The sequence below is a fragment of the Lissotriton vulgaris genome, chromosome 6, assembly GCF_964263255.1.
Source record: "Lissotriton vulgaris chromosome 6, aLisVul1.2, whole genome shotgun sequence".
In the NCBI taxonomy this organism is placed as follows: domain Eukaryota; kingdom Metazoa; phylum Chordata; class Amphibia; order Caudata; family Salamandridae; genus Lissotriton; species Lissotriton vulgaris.
The window spans coordinates 1,165,904,432-1,165,921,451 of record NC_141694.1 but is presented as its reverse complement, the minus strand read 5'-3'; the positions used below and the strand labels follow the sequence as shown (position 1 = coordinate 1,165,921,451).

Genomic DNA, 17,020 nt, shown 5'->3' with positions numbered 1-17,020 from the left:
CTCAGTGAATGGCTGGTGCTCGTAATCATTGGATCACACACACAGATTCAATCATAAAGGGTCTATGACTTGTGCTCACTAAGTTAGGGGCACTAGATGTGAAACCTGAAGCACTCAGCATGTGAGCACCCTGCGATGATGCGTGGCCCGGGCGGGCCACACTGGTAGCAATATCTTTTGTCTAATCAATTCTGCCTTAATAGGTCCACGTGGCGTTGACTTGTGGTGCACTGAGTTAGTGGTACCTCTGGCACTCAGCGTGTGTGCAGCCTGCAATGATGCGTGGTATGGGCAGGTTGCACTGGGAGCAATGTGTCTTGCCTACTGGACTGCATCATCTGCAATTGCCACTCCATCTGAATTGTGAATCTGCTATCCACAGTGTATATCAAAGGCAGTAGTCAGTACAGACATAAGTCTGCGGTGCTGTGCTGCTGTGTTCGCAGGGGGCCTGTGTCGAGGAGGCCTTCGTTCATGGCGGCAGCCATATGGCAGGGTGAGGGCCGATGCTTTGGAAGACGTGTTGGCCTTCACACAATGAATCAAGTCCTGTGCCCCAGCCTATTTATTGGCACTTCTATGCTGGAGTGGCGCACATTGGACCAGCCCACTGCACTTTTGCTTACAGGGGACAACAACAGAGGTACATGACCAAGATTTTCCCCACTGCTTGAGGTAACATGGTTGCATCCACTATCCACAACACTACAAGCACCAGCAGTATATGTACACATGGAGAGGTTTGTGCTCTGCATAGCGAGGTCTGTTCAGCACATTACCGCTACACTTGGTATTCTGTGCATATTTATTGGTGGGTGACTTGCATCCTTCACACATGTTTGGTTGCCACATCTCACCACATTCAGCTATTGTGTGGCTGAGGGGTCATGCCGTTTTTGGAAAGTCCGCTGTCTTGTTGTGAGCTGCCTCGGTGGTAGTAGGAGGGGGTAGTCAGCGGGAGGTCCTGAGGGTGGTGGCAGTGGGTTTTGTGGCGTTCTTGTGGGTCATAGGTGCATGATCAGTAGCTCTATGACATTTGTTGGTCTTCAGATGCGATTCTGGGCTGGGCTCCTTTTCACACTGTAGGTAGTCGTCTTACTTTAAACTAGTAAAAGGCAGATGTTACATTCCTGCTGCTAACGCATCTCATTGCCTGTTTATGGTTCGCACCGCAGATTTTGCTGCTCGTTGAAAGTTCGGGACGTGGTGTTTTCATGTTATTTTTATACAGGAACACCTACTCTGCATATTGTTAGCGTTAGTTGTTGTTCTCATTTGAGGCGATTTTTTTGTGTAAGCTATTGCTGGAAAACTGGCGATATTGGCTGTTTTCACCAGGTTGAGAATGGAATGATAATATAAAATCACTAATTATTATTAGAAATTAGCATTTAAAAACCTTTGAAATTTACTGAAAAAAACATAGGTTTCAGGGACGTTATAGTTAGAAATTAGCATTTAAAAAGCATTTGAAATTCACTGAAAAAACATAGGTTTCAGGACGTTATAGTTAGTTGGACATTTCATCATACAAAACCAGAGAAGTTCAAACGTAATAGTTAGTAGAGCTAACTATACCTCGCGCCCCCGCAATGCACTGCTGATGATGTCACATATTACATCACTCATGACATGGTCAGTGACATCACTGATGACGTCTCATATTATATCATTGGTGACATCATCCATGTGATAATCGGATGTACCTCATCAGAACCTAATATAACTTTTGATACACCCATTCTAAAATAAAGACTACCATTTTCAAAACCATTTTCAAAACAAAAGCAGTTACTATGTACTCACTGACTAATTCCTAGCTATACACACATATTCATTCATTCACCCATACAGTTACTCATACATGCAGTCACTCATCAATACAGCACCATTATATGTACTCATACACCTATGCAAACACTCATACACCGTCACTCATCCATAGAGTTATTGACACACCTAGCTAGACATGTAAAGAATCAATAATACTGCTATTTACTAACCTATACAGTTATGCATTCACTATCCAACCTATTCATACTGATACTAACATATTCTCACTCTCGTATACAATCACTGACACAAGCACACACTCATTATACTGCCACTCCCACAATTATTCACTCTAACATACAGTCATTTATATACTCCAACACTCACATGTACTGCCTTTCACATATGTAGTTACTCACACATATACCAGTGAGACATACATTCACTCACTAACATACTGATACACACACTCACTCACCTATACAGCTACTTCCACATGCACTATTGAACCCATAAATGCAGTAAATTATCCACTCACACATGTAGGCAGAAAGTCACTCACTGCTTACCCATCCACACACAAAAACACTGAGGCAGCCATACAGATACTCATGCAACCAATGAGTAACCCATATAGACAGTCATATACCTAATCGTCAACCCATGCAGCAGCCTACACAACAACTGAGAGACTGATATAGACAGTCACACAGTTTAGTCACTAACCCATGCATTCAGTAAGACACATTTAATCACTAACTGATACAGTCAGTCACACACCTATTAAATCCTCCACCCACACACTTATACGCCAACTCATTCTTCAATACACCTTGCCATTAACATATATAAAATATATTTAAACTTTACAGAAAAACACATTCACTGGATGATGTCATCAGTGATGTCATCAGTGATGTCCTTTGAGATGTCATCAGTGATGCTATCAGTGAAAACACTGATGATGTCATGAGTGATGTAATATGTGACGTCATCAGCAGTGCATTGTTGAGCCGCGAGTTATAGTTAACTCTACTAACTATAACGTTCCAATTTCTCTGGTTTTGTACGAGTGAAATGTCCAACTAAGTATAACGTCCCTGAAGCCTATGGTTTTTTCAGTTCATTTCAATGTTTTTTAAAAATGCTAATTTCTAACTATAACGTCCCTGAAAGATATGTTTTTTTCAGTGAATATATATATATATATATTCACTGAAAAAACCATAGGTTTCATATATGTTATGACGTCACATATAACATCACTCATAACATGGTCAGTGACATCACTCATGACATCACTCATGACATCTCAAATGACATCACTGATGACATCATCCAGTGAATGTTTTTTTTCTAAAATTTAAATATGTTTTCTAAATGTGTATCACAAGGTCGATGGAAGAATAGATAAATAAATGTCTCAATGGATGTTTTTTTGTAAAAATGATTGCATAACTGACTTATTAAGTGTATCTTAGTGAATACATGTATTAGCGAGTAATGTTTAAATATGTAAATATCTGTATCAGTGTCTCACTTTGTCTTTAATTGGCTGCATGGGTTGGTGAGTAGCTGCATGAATGTCTATATGAGTTATTAGTTGGCTTTTTGAGTATCAATATGAGTGGCTGTATGGTTTGGTGTGGAGTATTTCTTAGCGCATAAATGCATGAATGAGTGACTCACTGTTTGTTTGTATTATGAAGACAGCATATATGCAGGACTGTATGGGTGGATGAGTGTGTGTATGGGTGTGTTAGTGAGAGATTGACTGTCTCGATAGTATCCTTATGAGTAGCTACATATTGACTAAGCCCGTCCACAGATATGGAAGCGGAAGGAGGGTGTAGTCTACCCTGAAAGGCCGCATTCACCTATGTGATATGCGAATATGATGTGTACCAATGTGCTCACGTCTGTGCTGAGTCACAGACCTTACCAAACATATACAGTGTTGCTTACTATATAAATGTAGGGAGACAAGAAACCTATTGCTTATTCAACACGGATACCATAATTGTGGCACCGCTGGACCTGAATTGTTGAAATGGAATAACCAGTGCTGGGGAGGGAGGGTGGAGGGATTTATAAAGTTGCAATGTTCATGAAAATTGAAAAATGAAACTGGTATGTATATACTGTTATGTACATCAAAGCTGATTTGTACTAATATATACTGTACTATTTGCTATGATGCTTTATTATGATCAATAAAGAAACTTTAAAAATGTTTTTTTTTTTAAATGAGTAGCTACATATGTTTTAATCTACTCTATGAGTATTGATGTATATAAGTGATTATATGTGAGAGTGAGATATTGAAAGAGTTCCTGTATAAATAAGTATGCGTTTCTGTAACTGATTGTTTAAGAGAGTAAGTATATGTACATTTCTGTAAAAGTAAGTGTAGTGCTGTGTGTATATGCTGTATATGCAAATAAATGTATGTTTGATAGTTGATTTGCATGTGTGAGTATATGTGAGAATAAGTGTATGGATGAGTGTCGGTGTGTATCAGGATGTATAAGTGTATGAGTACATATGATGAGTGAGTACATGTATAAGTGACTATAAAGAACTGTTGGTGAATGAGTGGATGTGGATGTAGATGGTGGAATTACTGAATAGCTTGTTGGTAAGTGGTATCCGTATCTCAATTTTTTTGAAAATTGTAGTTTCTATTTTTGAATGGGTGTATCAAAAGTTATATTACGCTGAGAGGAGGTCTGCCACTCTTTCACAGGGATGATGTCATCAGTGATGTCATTTGAGATGTCATGAGTGATGTCATGAGTGATGTCACTGACCATGTCATGCGTGATGTTATATTTGACGTCATCAGCAGTGCATTGTGGGCACGCGAGTTATAGTTAGCTGAACTAACTATAACAGGAGAATTTCAAAGGTTTTGTATGAGTGAAATGTCCAGCTAACTACAGTTAATTTTAATTTCAATTTCAGTGAATTTCCAAGGTTTTTTTAATGCCAATTCCTAACTATAACGTGTGTCAAACCTATTGTTTTTTCAGTGAATTTTCAAGGTTTTTTAAATGCTAATTCCTAACTATGACATGGCTGAAACCTATGTGTTTTTTTGCAGTGAATATGTATATGCACTGGAAAACTAAACACCCACTTCCTTTACAAAGAAATGGAAAGTTTGCATCTCTGCAACCTCTCTAATATTTCACCTTAGTCATCTTCCACTCAATCAAAACAACAACCACAAATACACACACCTACTTGCTACCATTCTTCGCTGAGCTTATCAATTATTCTTCTTTAATTCAAATTCAAAGTTCAGGCCATTTATTCGGCCTTCTTGGTAACTACTACCCATGAATAGCAGTGGTTAATTTGCACACTTCTGTCCTTTCTTGCGTCTTTTTTACCACACTAGGGCAGGTTTACAAGCCACTTGCGCCATTTTTGCATACTTTTTCCCACAAGCTTGTAAATCTGCCGAATTGTGTGTACTTTATGCACTAGCTTTCTTCCTTAGATGTAGTACTAGTTTCTCTTGCTACCCACCGCAGAATCCAACACCCTATCTGTGTAATGACCTGGAAATTCAAAGATCCACTTCACTGACAATGCAGTGGGTAGTTTGCGTCTCTCCAGCCTTTCTTATTTTTCACGTTTTTCATCTTCCACTCAATCTACACATCATCCACACATACACACATCTAATTACTGCATTCCTTAGCTGTGATTATCAACTATTCTTCTATTTTATATTCATATTCAAAGTGCAAGCCCTTTATCGAGCCTTTTGTTGTAACTACTGTTCCAGGAATTCTGCTCATACGCAGAACTATGTATAAAGACTTTGGACCTCAGTGAATTACGGTGTACCAAAACCCACCTTACTACACAAACCCCCTACCAGATTAGCAATCAGTCATTCATTGGTTCTTCGCCCTAGAGCAAAAACACCAATAACAAGTCAACCCAGAACATGAGACTTAAATTACATGAAGTAAACTGGATAACAAGAGCACTCTTTCATTATAGTCTTACACCAGTCCAAAACAAGATGTAAATAAAGACACGTGCAACTTTGAAATGTTTACTTCTAACGCCATAATCTCATGCACAGTACCTTAGATAATACAACCAAACATTATCAGAAACAAGGTTGTCAGCGGAAAAAGCATCCTATAATGTTAAAGGTAAACAAATTAAAAATATACCTACATTTCACCCTCCCTACCTAACAGATTAGTTTATAACTACAGAAAGTCTCATAGGATTACATGGGGCGACCCATACCTCTGGTAGTCAGCAGTAGTGCATCACATTCAGTGCTCCTCAAACTGTCAAGATACAAATGTTCTCCAACTGTGTGCAACTTTGCCTCCACAATGCATTATGAAACGCGCAAGTATCAGAGGTGGCCACAGCTGCATATGTGTTATGGCTCGAAAGTGCGAGGATCATTCTAAATAAAAGACACAGTATTCAAGATAACCTTGATGTTCCATGCTTCCACTATACACACAAAACTAGCGAGGCAGTTTTCAAATCTAGCATACCAAATTATTCTCATAGAAACCAAAATACTCAGCATTCTCTAAACAATACCACAAGTACGTGTCATGTGTAAAGCAGAGCAGGAAAGGAAAAATAGCGTGTAAGCTTCTAATAAACCCATGCTAACTTAACAGGGTGTGAGTGCAAGGCTCAGCCCCACGGCACCCTTCCTTGAACGAAGCATGTGATATGAACGTGGGTGAATTAGAAATGCAGAAAAGCAGAGTCAAGTTCACATTTCCAAACAAAAGTTATTCGCTCTTTGATAGAAAGCAGTAGCTAAATAATAAAGAATACGTAGAAAAGTTAAAGAGTCTTAATCCAACAGCGTGTAAGCACAGTATGTAGCATCAGCCTCCAAGAGGAAGTCATTGTTCTCATCTGAAAACATTTCAGCCATCCAATTCAATAGTGGGAATGAACATACATGTTCCCCAACAACCGGAGCCTCTATCACCATCAGAGGAAAACTCGGGTCATCTTCAATGTAACTGCATGCCAAGAAGTCATGGGCCGCTGCAAAAACATTCCAACGTCCCATTATTCCAGGGCCCAGTCGAAATCATAGCTCAGGCAATAGAAGACAGGTTAAACGCATGTGAAAAAGGAAAATCGAAACGATAATCCATAAGCTGCACTCAATGTAGCTAGAGGCAGCGGTCTGTAATAACCAAGCATTCGGTTGCGGAGCAGCAACAACCGGGACATATTCTCGTCTGCTGCAAGATGTGCATCCATATTTAAGTAAACAAATTAATACAAGCACACCAGCAACTAATGTGAGCAATTAGGAGAATCCACCAAAGATGCTGGAAAAAAACAAATGAAAAACCACTGCCAAGACACCAAATATACTTTCTACAGAAGTCACAAGGCCACTGCTTCTAACTTTAAAAATGTAAGGTAACCCCGTAGTCAAGGACACATTAAAGATACTCTGAATTAACTCCCCAAAATTCAAGAGCACGTCTGTATTCAATAAATCATGCATTTCTGTGCGGGTGTTTGCTACATGAAGGACAAATGTTTCTGTATCAGATATAACAGCGACCTCTTTTTGAGACAATAGCGCTCTTATATGACTCATTTGGTTGACTCTGCTTTCAAGGTCGAAATCGACAGCCAGATGGAACATCCAGCTTAACACAACTTTTTTTTTAATAAAACCACACGCTCAGTTACCGTAATCATGTAAGCGATGCCTGCTAACATTGCACAACAATCTCCATTATTTCAAAGTAAATAACTCCTGTTTCCTGTAAACTGAACGTTGTTATGATAGCAGGTGTCGGACTACCTTTCTAAACTCAGTCCAAATTAGGCGCATCTTGTTTACAAGAGCCATGCAATTGTATGTGTCTACCCTTTAAGGAGTGATCTGCTGCTATTATGCAATCCTCGCCATTGAGATAAACTTCTTTTCCCTCCTTCAGGCACCTATATGTAAATGGTAATAACCAAGCTTCATGGACATAAGCGCTGCCTAAACATCCATATCTGCCTATAGCATAGTATTTCATGCAAACCTCAAACTTAAACAGGTTAAAAAATAACGTTATGATACTGTGGATAACCCACCCACCTGAATTGGAACTCCAATGAGTGACCATTTCTAACCATTCTCATAGCGCGCCCTGTGCTCTGATTTGACAGTGAGAGAGTTATCGCACCATAGTTTATACTGCTAATCATTCTCAGCATATGCTACGAATACGCTTTGACGTTACGCGTCACATCAAAGCTTCTGTGTGACGTCATGTACAGCGCCCCATACGCGAAACATGCAAATGTTTTTAATTATTTAAAAACATATATTCATGTATTTAATGAACATACTAACAAAAGACTTAGGGCCAGATGTAGGAGGCCATTTACCGACCGGTAACGGCTGATTTCGGCCGTTACCGACCGGTAAATGGGTATTTGTGATGTAAGTTAGCAATTTTACTGATTCAGTAAATTTACCGAATCGGTAAATTTACAGAATTGGTAAAATACAGAATCGATATTTTTACCGATTCGGTAACTGCCAGATGTAGGTGGGACTCTTCTGAGTCCCAAAGGCCTTACAGATTTGGTATTTTACCACCCAATCCAATTGGGTGGTAAAATACCAAATCCAGGTGTGCATGCACATGTGTTCATGCACACCTATGCCATGTGACAGACAGACATGCCCTTAGGGCATGTCTGTGTGCCACATGGCACACATGCCTGTATTTGGGGTGCTAGAGGGTGTCAAAGTGACACCCCCTGCACCCTTGCTGGAATTGGTATTTACCGAATCGGTAAATACCCATTCGGTAATGCCCAGTGATTCCTATGGGCTTCAAGGCCCATAGGTATCAATGGGCATTACCAAATCGGTATTTACCGATTCAGTAAATACCGATTTTTACAGATTTGGTAATTCAGTTACCAAATTTACCTAAATCTCCCTCCTTCAATTTTACCGATTCATAAATACCGAATCGGTAAAATTCGGTATTTATGAGTCGGTAAAATATACTTACCTACATCTGGCCCTTAATCTAGGATAATTATGAAATCATTTTTTTTTACTTTTAAAAATCCTATATTACTTCTATATTGTATTAGTGGAGCTGCGTGGCCCTCCGCCTGCTGCCCTAGACTCCAACACGCCCAGACCCGGTCCATAAGCACGCGTGATCGTCACCACAAAACCATTAGCACACATATTGCTTTACCACACATGCTTTTACAACTAGTATGCATTTACCACGCATAATAAACGCATAATCTTAATAATTTTTTTGTTAACGAACACACGTTGTAATGGCTGTGGCTTACGTCCTTCAAATTAGTTTCTAGGTATACGTGTGGCCAAGTCTGATAAGATCGGAGGCCAAGGACAAACACTGTTGTGTCTGTGACAGGAAATCTCATCGATCACAGAGAAAATATGCGCAGGGTAAAATGAAAGTAACAGATTTAATAAAAATAATGGAGGAAAACTACTAAAATGGCGGTTGAACGGAGTATGTAATCAACATTTGGCGCATCGACACGACATTTCAAATAAATATATATACAATATGTTTATTAATATATTACAAAAGTATAGCACCGGATGACACAAACGACCAGGGAAAAGAAAGTGGCAAATTTAATACCTAAAATCAGGAGAGGTTTGCTTGGCGAACTTGAAGAAAAAGAAAAAAAAGTGCATTTGCAAACAAGGCTGCGCATGCGTAGAGAGTACAACTGATGCAGGAAAAAAAAACGGAAAGTTTTACACACTGTCATAGAAATATAGCTCTAAAAATTGCCACCGGAATTTGCCCCCGAGACCTAATGAATAAAATGGACTTCTAGTTTTTTTTCCCCGCGTCCGAGTACCATACAGTACGTTGCGATTTTTTATTTAAGAAAAAAAAATCGACCATAAAAAACCATGTACGACCCCCTGAGCAAGCCTATAGGGTCAGAATGTTTCTACCCTGCCCCCTTTCCTTATTTCTCAACTTTGCTTTCACTGTTTTCTTGTGACTCCTGTTCTCAAAGACCCGCCTGCACTTGCCTGGTAAGCGGCACGGAGTTTACCAGCAAGCACAGAGTTTTCCAGCAATCACTGCGCCCCAGTGCAAGTTGTGGGCATGGGAAGGTGGAGCACAAGCGTGCGACACGTTTAGCATCATTTCAAAGGCACAGGTATACACTTGGCTGAAGGCAGACAAGCGTTTTTCCAAAAAGGATGCAAGCGTGAAATGGATGCAAATTTCAGAACATTGGTCGACATGCTGCAAGACAAGCTTTAACTTGAAACCACTGGGTGTTGAAATGAGACATTGTGCTAGAGTTCCACGTATTAATGGTGAGTGTGACAGACCCTGCACTACAGGTCCCAAAATGCAATGTGCCACGCCCACTTCGGGGCAGGACCTTTAAAGTGAATGGGTGGGAACACGAACTCTAGTCAGCGCAAACGCCATTGAGAAAGAGAAAGAGGAGTTCTTGAAACGCGTCTGGACATTGTGCCTTAGAAACTTTTATGAAGTGCTTACATGGCAGACCAAAGCCCAAATGAGTGGATTTGATTTTTGCATACAGTGCTGCCACTTTGCCTGAATAAACCAGTACCTTGAATCCTGATGCCTGGTCGGCGTGCTTCTTTCCATCTGGTAAAGAAGCAGTGTGTGTATGTTCTTTGGAGGTGTTCACCCCCAGCGCCTTGACCGCCCTCACCTGTGTCCTGCTCTGCGAACAAACGTGTGGCAATATATATATATATATATTTTTTTTTTTCTTAAAACCAAAGGCAGGTCAATTGTTCCATTGATCCTAAATCCGTGAATCATTCGACAAAGCTCTAAACGGGATCGTTATGAGTCTTGCGAATGAACGCCACCAAAAAATAGGCGACCAGTAATATGTCTGATAATATTACTCACCACATCTAATACACATGATAGATCAAACAAATCAATTGATTGCCATAGTTATATAAATTGTGTATATGAATGTGTTGAATATATAATGATATAGTACCAAGTGATATTGATGTGGTTGACTGCATATGGTACTGAACCACTATAAGATGGCCGCCACAAGTAATGCTGTAATTACATGAATTGTGCCGTTTTTTATGTCTACCTTTTTAGAACACGTGAGAGGTTGTCACCATAAATTTTATTTAAATCACCTAACAAAAAAATGCTGGTTTACACTGACGAAGGCGGCAACGCCGAAACGCGTTTGTAACCTTGCCAAAAACTGCAAGAAGTTTCTGTAATAGAACTACTTGGCGAAACCAAGCTGTAGCGGCTTTGAGTGCTCTTTTTGAAAATCAAGTCCCGAGGACTGAGGGACTTGGCGTTGGAAACATATCACACACACCACCGTGCGATAAGAGGCACCCGTGGGCGTAGTGGAGCGTCGGTTGGTGGAACCTGCGTGCCGTAAACTTTATTACCGACTGGCCCCGCCGGAAAGACGTGCGAGAGAATCAGACCGCAGCACGACTAACACGGAAGAATCGAGGGGAAAACGGAACACAAGCCCTAGAGGGACGACCGATCCCGTGGGAACCCGGTGATTGGGAAGATCCGGAACGGGTGAGTGACTGACGCTTCTATTCTGTTTAAAATATCCCGGCAGACCACGTAAAGCCTTAAGCGAGGGTGTAAAGCTAAGTACAGAAAAATAGACTGTTGCAGCAAGATATGTTCACGGACAGCGAAAGGGAGAAAGCGGCAGATACGCTGTTTATACCAAAAACGGGGGCTAAAAAGAAAGATACCCTATCACAGAAAGCAGAAGCACCTGACTCACTTACTAAGCTCTTCTCCACACTGGAAGAGACTTACGAGCGAGAAATTCGCAAGTTGTGGGAGGCCACCAGCCTGCAGAAATATTTGGAAGTGGGGCGAGTCCCTAGAGGACTGAGAATTCTTCTGGTCCCTTCGTATGAAAACCCAAATAATGAGTTACTGCGGGAATGGTCTGAGTATATGACTAATGTGATGCAGGGAATGCTGAAACTGCTAGTGAAACACGCATGGAACGATAGAGTTAAATTACAAGAGGAGATCAAGGACATTGAGGAGAAAATCAGTAGCGACAAAGACACGAAAAAATGCGAGGAGTTGCGTGAACAGATAAAAAAAAGACTAATCGACTACGAAAATACAATCAAATTGAGAAAGCAATCCAAGTTCATCCAGGATGAAAAAGATTATGCAAATGGAAGGATTCTAACATTTGCAAGAAAATACGATGCTCCAAAAAAAACCCTACAGCAAGACAAATTAAGAAGCAGAACCCCAGCGAGCACTGAAGAGTCAGAGGTTTCTGAAGACGAATCAGTCAGGGCGAAAAACACAGGGGAAGAAAGAGGTGCTGAAGGTGGCGGATGCCGTACAGAAGCAGGGCCATCCACACTTGCTTCAGAATCAGATTCTTTTTTCGAGGAGTACGAGGTCATACGAGGACTCAGACAATGACCAGCGGCAACAACACATCCTCCAAAAGCATCAAGAGGAAAACGAGGAGGGGCAGGAGGAGCCGCACAAGGAAGATCTACCCAGGTGGTGACGAGGAGTACCCGAGGGAAGTATTGGAAATAAACACGACGATGTCAGTACAGAACACCATAGTCAATTTATCTGACAGAGAACTGACAAAAAATGAAGAAAAAGTTCTACAACTCGGGCTGACTTTCTGTCCAACTCCGGCCTTCGACTATACGCAAACACGAATAGATCTGTTCAGATTCATCAGAAAAATCAAATTACAAAAGACATACAATGCATCCAAAAAATGATGAGAGGATAGGAATGGAAGAAATTGATCCATTGGAAGCAATAACTGGAAAGGACCTAGATGCCATTGTGACGGCACAAACTATGATCGGAACAAGCAACTCCCAGGATTGGGAGATACAACCAACGCAGATGTTGGAAGAGAGTGGGATCACCCAACAGGGCTGCAAGAGCACAATGACAATAAAGTCAAAAACGAATCCAAGAACCCCACATGATGGGATTGATACCTTTCAAGAGGTTGTTATTGAACAGTTAAAAAGACTACAAGAAGGGAAATTCAATTGGAAAAGAAGAAATTTGAAAAAGGAGGAATGGGCAACAATCAAAAGTCTAAAAGAGGATGAGAGTATCATAATTAAACCTAGTGATAAAGGTGGAAACATCGTCATCCTAAAACGCAGCCAATATGAGGATGAGGCACTTTCCCAATTGAAAAACAAGAAACACTACATCAAAATAAAAAGAGAGAAACATGTAGAAAGTACCATAGCCTTCAACAACCTAATCACGAAATAGAAGGATGATGGAATCTTGGATTTCAAAGATTGGAAGAATCTGAAATGCAAATTTCCTCAAATAGCCACGTTTTATCACCTACCTAAGGTGCATAAGAGTAAAGTATGGCCTCCAGTAAGACCAATCGTATCTGCAAAGGACAGTTTGCTAGAGAAGACCTCAATTTACATTGACAGTTTTATTTCTCCGTTTGTCAAAGATCTCAGCTCATACTTAAAAGACACAAAAGACTTTTTATGAATCATACAGGATGTGAAGTGGGAGGAGGACATGATCCTAATCACATTAGACATCGCTAGTCTATATACTTCAATCAGGCATGAAGATGGCCTAGTGGCAATGAAGAGTTTCCTGGACAATAGATCTCTCAAATATCGAAGCCATAATAGAATGTTGTTAGAATTAACAAATTTCTGCTTAAGAATTAATATCTTCTTATTTTCAGGAAAACTCTACCTACAACTCCAGGGGACCACGATGGGCACTTGCTTCGCCCCCAGCTACGCAAATTTATTCGTGGGCTGGTGGGAGAAGCACGTGGCCTGGGCCGGGGGCAATGAACGATGGATGAACAACATTATCTTGTGGACCCGCTACATCGATGACTTGTTCTTGGTGTGGCGGGGTTCACAAAGTGAGGCTGAAGAATACATCAATGAACTCAATAATAATAATCTAAATCTCAGCTTCACCAGCAATATCAGCAAGAGTGAGGTCTTCTACTTGGACCTTCGGGTCTATGTTGAAGATGGCACAATCCAAACTGCAGTTTATCGGAAACCCACCGCGGGAAATACAATCCTGCACTCGGAAAGCTATCATCCCCGTAGCGTAATTAACAACATTCCCCTGGGAGAGTTTTTACGGATGAAACGTAATTGCTCGACTAAACAGGAGTTTGAGAAGGTGAGAGATCAGTCTAGGAAAAGATTTCTACAGAGAGGATACTGTAAAGAAATTCTGGACCAAGCCGAGATAAAGAGCAATTCAGTGGGGAGAAATGACCTACTAATAGACAAACCAAAATCTGGCGAATCTGAAATCAGAATGATTATAGACTATTCAGAAAAGTCACCAGAAGTCTTTAACATTATGAGAAAGAACTGGAAAATTTTAAAGACAGACTCTGTAATAGGGAAATCTTTATCCAACTATCCTCTCATTTCCTATAGAAAGGAAAACTCATTTAAGGACCATCTAGTTGACAGTCACTATGAGAGCAGAAAAAAGAAAAAAACAACAGTTTTTTTAAATTTCTTGTATGAAGTGCAAGGCCTGTAAAAACTCGCATAAGGTCAAAGAATATCAAGTACCAGGGAGGAAAATCAAGACTAAGATATCGAAACTGCTCAACTGTAATTCAGATTACACTGTGTACTGCTTGATGTGCCCATGTGGGAAAAAGTATATAGGGAGTACAGTAAATCAAACTAAACTTAGGGTCCTTGAACACATGAGGGCCATCACCTCGAAAGACCAAAGCTACCCTGTAGCTCGGCATTTTGAGTTGAAGCATAACAGCAACAGCAATTTACTCACCTATTATGTACTGGATCAATTAGTCAGAACTGATAGAGGGGGGAACTGGGTAAAAAAATTACGAACCCTAGAATCCAGGTTCATTATCCAGCTCCAGACCAAGACCGCAGGAGGGATGAACAACGAGGAAGAAATGTGGACACATATCTGAAACGTTGTCATCCTTGATCCTCTGCCATACAAGTATGAAAATTCTGAGAGAAAAAAATGCTATCTGCCCAATCCCTGAAACCTATAAAATTTTGGAACTATTTAAATCGATTTGTATGAGTACACAACACGAATTATATGAAACAAGCCCATTCAGGGCCTGACTGTATAAAACCAAAGACAGGTCAATTGTTCCATTGATCCTAAATCCGTGAATCATTCGACAAAGCTCTAAACGGGATCGTTATGAGTCTTGCGAATGAACGGCACCAAAAAAATAGGCGACCAGTAATATGTATGATAATATTACTCACCACATCTAATACACATGATAGATCAAACAAATCAATTGATTGCCATAGTTATATAAATTGTGTATATGAATGTGTTGAATATATAATGATATAGTACCAAGTGATATTGATGTGATTGACTGCATATGGTACTGAACCACTATAAGATGGCCGCCACAAGTAATGCTGTAATTACATGAATTGTGCCGTTTTTTTATGTCTACCTTTTTAGAACACGTGACAGGTTGTCACCATGAATTTTATTTAAATCACCTAACAAAAAAATGCTGGTTTACACTGACGAAGGCGGCAACGCCGCAACGCGTTCGTAACCTTGCCAAAAACTGCAAGAAGTTTCTGTAATAAAACTACTTGGCGAAACCACGCTGGAGCCGCTTTGAGTGCTCTTTTTGCAAATCGAGTCCCGAGGACTGAGGGACTTGGCGTTGGAAATATATATATGTATGTATATATATATATATATATATATATATATATATATATATATATATATATATATATATATATACATACATATATATTACCTACTGGCGGTCGCCAGTAGGTAGATATAGTTAGGACCTAGTTTCCATAGGAAATCCGCAACATTCTTTTGGGAATAACTTTGGCACCAGTTGATGAATCTTCGCAAATTTCTCTTTGCTCCTTCCCTGAAAGTTTTGTGGGGATTCGTTAAGTGGGGGCTGAGAAAAAAGGGGAGTCCCAAAACGTGTATTTCCCATGTTATTCTCCATAAGAGGATTAGACACGGCTACAGCCCGAACGGCTCAACGGAATTACACCAAATTTGGCAGAGAGGTAGAGTTCGGTTTGCAGATCGCCCTTTTGCTTAAATGGTGCAAATCCCTCCAGTAGTTGTTGAGAAAATTGAATTTGAAATAATTTATATATCTATATATCTATAGGAGCGCACCGTACGTGCGCTGACCTTCGCATGCGCGAGCTGCATTCTGATTGGCTCGGTAGACTGAGGCATAGGAAAGCAGAAAAACAAACGTGTAGAACTCAAAAAGGGGGCAGGGTAGAAGCACCCTCACCCCCTAGGCCTGCTCAAGGGGTCCCACAAGGACCCCCCAGGTCCCCCAAAAATATATATTTTTTTTAAATCGCGGTGTATGCGCACCGTACGTGTACCTCCGCTTAGGTACGCTTACGGTGCGCGCACCCCATGATTTCTTTTTAAAAAAAATTTTTTTTCCTGGGGGGTCCCTTTTTTAAGAAAATTAAAAAAAAGGTAATTTTTCAAGAGAAGTGTGGATAGTTTTGGAACCCATACAGTTTATTGCTTATATAAGAATGCATGTGTAAGGTTATGAGAATATTAGTGCGCTAGCCAAGGGATAACATCTGTTATACTGTTTAAAGTACTCAAATCCCCTGGTTCATAAGGGGTCCCTCTCAAAAGCTTTAACAAGTGTAAGAATACAGACTGGGCAATTGAAGGTTTAAAAGACAAGTTTACAGGTGCATAGAAGAGTGCATGCATACTGTATGGGGATTTGAAGAAGTCCATGCCATAAGACCTTCTTTACTGCATGAGTACTTGGGTACTGACTGAATGATTACAGTTCTGCAAGGAGAGTGTCTAGCTGAATGTATAACTGCTTCACTATTAGCACAGTGCATAGATAAGCACATACTGCTGAATGCTTCACTACAAAACTGAAACAGCAGTCACAGAGTGTTTAGTGGAAATGTAAGGATACAGACTACATAATTGAAGGTATAAAAGATAAGTATGCAGGTAGATACAAGACTTCATGCATAGTCCATAGGGATTTCAAGCAATCCATGCCCTGAGACCCACTTTGCATATTTTGAATCAATAGAATATGGTAAAGAATGTATAAGTGAATCTATAAGTGCATCACTTTTAGTACAGTGAATGCATTAGTAGATCGTGCTCAA

At 40.3% G+C, this 17,020-nt stretch overlaps 1 protein-coding gene across 1 annotated transcript in view; it reads left to right on the top strand.

Moving 5' to 3' along the window:
- WDR64 (WD repeat domain 64) overlaps positions 1-17,020 on the top strand; it is a 2,246,160-nt gene that overhangs the window by 1,226,665 nt on the left and 1,002,475 nt on the right. Inside the window, exons 16-17 of the mRNA XM_086925751.1 lie at positions 9,835-9,981; positions 11,487-12,248. Coding sequence (XP_086781877.1) covers positions 9,835-9,981; positions 11,487-12,248 — 909 coding nt within the window. The remainder of the gene's footprint in view (positions 1-9,834; positions 9,982-11,486; positions 12,249-17,020) is intronic.